The sequence below is a fragment of the Spea bombifrons genome, chromosome 3, assembly GCF_027358695.1.
Source record: "Spea bombifrons isolate aSpeBom1 chromosome 3, aSpeBom1.2.pri, whole genome shotgun sequence".
Classification (NCBI taxonomy): Eukaryota; Metazoa; Chordata; class Amphibia; order Anura; family Pelobatidae; genus Spea; species Spea bombifrons.
Genome location: NC_071089.1, coordinates 104,985,741 through 104,991,554, shown reverse-complemented (window position 1 = coordinate 104,991,554; position 5,814 = coordinate 104,985,741). Strand labels below are relative to the sequence as shown.

Genomic DNA, 5,814 nt, shown 5'->3' with positions numbered 1-5,814 from the left:
TATTTTATTTTATTTTAGTAGGTTCAGGTGCAGTCCTAACATCTCCAGATCTCTCAGTACAGGAAAGGTGCCCCCTCCCTTCCCCTAGCATTCACTAAAATCATCACCTAACACCCTTCATATAAAGGCAGGAGGAGCTGAGGAGTTTTGGCTGCTTCTATTAGTGGATTAACTAACAAAAGCTGCCTCTTTAATCTGGTCTATTTAGTGTGTTCCTTTTTCTCTCCATCCTGTGCCCTCAGTGCTGTATGGTGTCTTAGTGCGGAGGGTCTTCTGTATTTGCTCACAGCTGATTGGGTGCCTATGGCAGGGGTGTGAACTCTTTTGATCACTAGATTGCACGCTGTACTAAGCAGGAAAAAGCTTTGAACTTCTCCACTTTTGGCTGACTGTGTTTTTACCCATATGCTGTTTCTCATTCCCAGCAAGGTGCTTTGCAAAACAAGACTCCTTCTGGAAGAAGTAAGAATATAATCTGTGTGAGAGCATTTTCTCTCCTCCTATCTTTCTCCCTTCTCCTGCTCCTTTTAATCACACACAGACGAAGACACTCATACGTACACACACCTTGGACCTCAAGCAACTGATTCCTTGGGACCTAAAAGACGTCTGAGTGTTCTATCCCTGCTCCTTCATCAAGAGAATCCACACAATCACTCAGTGGGAAGGTCCGCAGTTGACTTTAAGATTATTTTTGTTCCACCACTGAATTTCTGGCATGATTAGTTAAGACTTCATTCTTCATTTTCAAAAGGAGAAGAGAAGGGGGGAGAAGTGGAGTTGGCTCTGTCTGGTACTAGAGATTGAACAGCACCATGTCTAAGCCTGTTGACCATATCAAGAGACCCATGAATGCCTTCATGGTGTGGTCCAGAGGGCAAAGGAGAAAGATGGCCCAGGAGAATCCCAAGATGCACAATTCAGAAATAAGTAAAAGACTTGGGGCTGAGTGGAAACTTCTCTCCGAAGCTGAAAAGAGACCCTACATAGACGAAGCGAAAAGACTCCGGGCACAGCATATGAAGGAGCATCCTGACTATAAGTACAGACCAAGGCGCAAACCCAAGAATCTTCTGAAGAAAGACAGGTATGTCTTTCCTTTACCCTACCTAGGAGATCACGACCCACTTAAGACAGGACTTCCCATGAGTGCCACTGACTCCATCCTCGGAGCTTCTGAGAAGGCTAGGGCTTTCTTGCCACCAACTTCAGCACCTTATTCACTTCTGGACCCAAGCCAGTTTAGCTCTACTACTATCCAGAAGATGACAGAGATGCCTCATACCCTGACTACCAGCACTCTTCCATACGCCTCGACCTTGGGATACCAGAATGGGGCATTTGGTGGCTTAAGCTGCCCCAGCCAACATACTCACACTCATCCTTCTCCAACCAACCCGGGTTATGTGGTGCCCTGTAACTGTACAGCATGGTCTACATCAAACTTGCAGCCTCCAGTTGCTTACATATTGTTTCCGGGGATGACTAAAGCTGGTTTAGACCCATATTCTTCTGCACATTCCACGTCCATGTAAGAAGAGTTTTATTAAAGTAGTAACTGCGATGTCCTGGTGCATGTACATAAGAAGGACTGCCAAAAGGGAGCTAGAGAAAAAATAGAGACAGAAACAATACGAATTTACTCCAGTTCCCCTGGCAAAAAAATGCGTGTAAGTGTGGCGACCAACACTCCATTGAGATACTTCTCTCAGCCATGGAGACACGGGAAAGTTATTGCCAGGACAAACTGTAAGATTTGTACATGCCTGCCATTTTTATTTTAACAATTTGGACAAAACCCCCCAAACATTTATTTATTGATTTTGATGTACACGAATTTGACTTTTATCCTGAAGTGATTTTAACTTTGAATTCTATAGAAGCGACTATTAAATTATTATTATTATTATTATTATTATTATTATTATTAACAATATTTATACATATTTGTTGTGATGTGGGATGAGCTACATCTTTTTGCCTTAGGTACATTTTGTGTAAAAATGACAGTTAAGAGTGAATACTCACATAATGAATTTGGACATACTTTCTTTAAAAATATTGTTTTGTAAATGACTGCACATGTTTCCAAAATTTTATTTTAAAAAAAAATACATACAAGGGGAATCAGGCAATGTTCTCTTATTGAAAGGAGGAAACGTTATTCAAAGACAATATCTAAAACGATTTTTGGGGAAAATGACTGTATAGTCCCTTTCCTATTCCTTTTATCCCCATAAAACTATGTTATTTTTGTTGAACAAAAATATTTCAAATAAAGACAATCTTGTCACTAAAATTATGTATGTGTTCAGAATAGTATTGTACCTACTGCAAAGCTCTAGTTAATGATAAAACATTTTTAAAACAATCAACTAAATATGGAGCTTATTTGGAATTGCTTCAAGCAATATTGTATTATTTTTTTAACATTAAATAAGTCTCATTTTTTTGTCCTATGTCCACAAAACATGAGTCAACTTTTACTTCGGTTAATAAGTCAACTGCATATCGTTTAAGCCACACTATTAACATTATCGTTAAAAGGCTCTAGATGTGTTTCCTTCACTTCTGAAACAAATTGAAACACTGTATACAATTTATTCAACAGTAAAAGTGTACATAACAGCAAACTAATTAGGCATAAAAAAATCAAAGAATAAACAATTGAAGAAAAGTAAAAAGAATGTAGATATAGTGATATATATCTATATCTATATGTCTATATATCTATATATATAGATATATATAGATATAGATATATATAGAGTGATGTTTTAAAATAGTGTACAGGTTAGTAACCTGTTTCTTAAGGGATTCTCTTCATATATTATGCACTGAACCATTTTTTCAAAGTTAGTGTAAATAATTGGTAAATTGTTATGTGTGTGTTTGTGAGCAGATTGCATGAAAACAAAAGAATAAGCAGCCTCTTCTGAATTATCTGGTACGGTATTTATGAAAAAATATACTTTTCAATTGCAAAATATATATATATATATTTTGACAGATCAAATCCTGAAGTCAACAGGTGATTTATTTAAGGCAGCTGGAGGAGTGTTTATTTGGGAACATATTTGCTTACCTATATTACAAATATATACAAAAATGTGTACTATAGTTCTAAATGAGGTTTAAAAAATAGGTATCGCAGTGTAGGTATTTGTTACATAGTTTTGTATTATTTATTGATCATTTTATCACAATAATATGTAAAAGAAAATTAGACAGCAAAATTAGAAATAATTGATATTCAGCTGAGAACAGCTGATTTATCCTTGGACATAAGAAGTGGATTAGCATTTACTGTCAAACAATTAGCAGACTGTTGGGTGCTTGGAATAAATTCATTATCTGGCCTATTGTTAGAAGAGGATTTTCATTAGAATTTGGTTGTTATCCATCTGCTTCCTCTGAATAGTTAAATGATTCCATCATGTGTGTCTTGTGCCTGTTTGAGGTTGTTGTTAGGAGAGATGGCCAGGGACAATTAAAACATACACTGGGATCTGAATGGGATTTTGGGCAGGATAATAGATATATTAATAAAAGAAGTTCAAGGCCAGAAAATCTAGGGGTTAGGAAGGATGAATGAGTCTTTGTTTAGCATTAGAAAGAATGAAAAAGCTCTTAACATCTCTTAACAAAAGGAAGCAGAGAGAGACTAAACCAAAGGGCATTTAAGGTTTAGGGGTATTAGTGGCAAGTGCCCATTGCTGACCCTGTTGTACTCTTTTTACTTTTAACAAGGAAGCACTGACAGCATGGAAAGGACAAGTGTTTACTGATTTAACCCTAACAGACACCAGCTGTCATCACTGCTAACAACAAGCAAACATCACTGCCTCTTGCTATCTCTGTTAATGTGGTTTGACTACAGGTCTTTCCAGTGCCGACAGCCCATTTGACTTCATGATTCCTAGTAATTGGCAGAAATATTCTAGAATTATGCAATACACCAGAATTACATATTGAATTTATTATCTGCAATGCTATAATTGTCTTCTTATAGGAATTATGTATTTTCAGCAGTTTCTAAAAGTATTTTGGAATTCTGTTTGCTAAATTAAATGTAAACTATTTGATGAATTATTAGTTGTTCTGCTATCAATAATCAAGTGATATGATACATAGAATGCATACAACGAGAATATATTGCTGTCTAGAATATTCCTAGTCTTAAAAAAGCTTATGTTTAACCAGATTCATAGAGCATCATCAATAATATATGTAAATATATCACCAATGTATAAATATGAGCAATCACATCTAAATATAATACATAATCATTAAATGTTCGTTTAGCCGAAATCTATAAAGCAGTAACAGGCTAGCTCATAAAATAATAATTATGCTCTCTGTATAGTGATATGAATTTTGTGACATTAGGTCCATTGAAATTCTTGTACTGATAGTAATAATAATAAAATTCGTTGCTGATAATAATTTAGCCCATATAGCAGGCCTAGTGCTGAACATAAATAAATATCCTGGTCCCATTACATGTTATATATTTAAAATATATATATATATATATATATATATAAGGGATATAAAGGGACAGCTAGATAGATAGACAGATAGAGAAGTGGTGTATATTAAGTATATATATATATATATATATATATATATATATATATATACTTAATCGTTATCATTTCTTCCAATTCCTTCTGTAGGTATATAAATATATATACACCTATTTTCAATTATTTAAAATGGGAAGTGGGATAAGTGAAATCAGATACAAGCAGTATGACCCGTTGTCACTGGTAAACAGAACAGTCTATAATAATTTCAGGATAACACTATAAATCAATATAATTCTTTAACATTTCGATGTCACATGTACTATAGGCATATGCCATATATACCATAACGACTTTGTGATCTGAGTGATGCCAAACTATACGTTTGTTAGCAGAGTCTGGAGCAGGAATTAAGAGAGTTACAACGAGATGAGATGAACATTATATGTTTGAAGTGTGAGCGAGAGAACATTCCCCAGAGGGAAAACCGAATCATGTCAAACCTGTTTATCTGCAACTACCTTCTCCCATGAACTGAAACCTTCTACAGACAGACAGCAGCACATCATCGGACACACTCATTCCGTCATCAGTGCTTTAGTTAAGGGTTTGGAGGGCTCCTTTTTATATCACTTTTAATCAACCTAATTTATTAGCAATACACTGCTTTGATTCTTTTTTTCTTTCTTTCGTTCTTTCTTTCTTTCTTTCTTTCTTTCTTTTTCTTTCTTTCTTTTTCTTTCTTTCTACCTTCAGTAAGGTACATTTTGCTTCTAGATAACACAGTTCTTAGGACACAAACACATAAAGCAAATAAATATCGTGCGTTAAAATATATATTTATAATCATGAGCATATTAAACTTATTTTTGTGACTTTGCTTAAAAAAAGGGAACGAAATAAAACGAAATAATATATTCAGAGAATTATATATATATATATATATATATATATATATATATATATATATATATGTATATATATATATAGAGAGAGAGAGAGAGAGAGAGAGTGTGTGTTTGCATTGCTTTCCAGAAAGCTAGAATTCGTTTTCGAATGATGTCCGCATTCCAAATGTAGTTTAACACGAAGAACACAGAAGTGGGTGTGGGTGAGTATTCTGTGCCTTTTACAAAACAGTACGAAGTACATTTGCCTTTAAGACACTTATTACATTTATTTCACAATATCTCCAGTTCGCTTTTGATTTTTAGGTTTATACCCCAGATAATTTAAATACACAAAATACAAAGTTAACTTGTGTGTATAATCATGTGTCAAAAAA

At 34.6% G+C, this 5,814-nt stretch overlaps 1 protein-coding gene across 1 annotated transcript; it reads left to right on the top strand.

Annotated features, from left to right (window-relative positions):
• Positions 1 to 400: 400 nt before the first annotated feature.
• SOX14 (SRY-box transcription factor 14) lies at positions 401 to 2,368 on the top strand. Its single transcript, XM_053460636.1, has one exon. It carries the CDS (start codon positions 816 to 818, stop codon positions 1,533 to 1,535), a length of 720 nt encoding a protein of 239 aa, XP_053316611.1. The 5' UTR covers positions 401 to 815; the 3' UTR covers positions 1,536 to 2,368.
• The last annotated feature ends 3,446 nt before the right edge of the window (positions 2,369 to 5,814 follow it).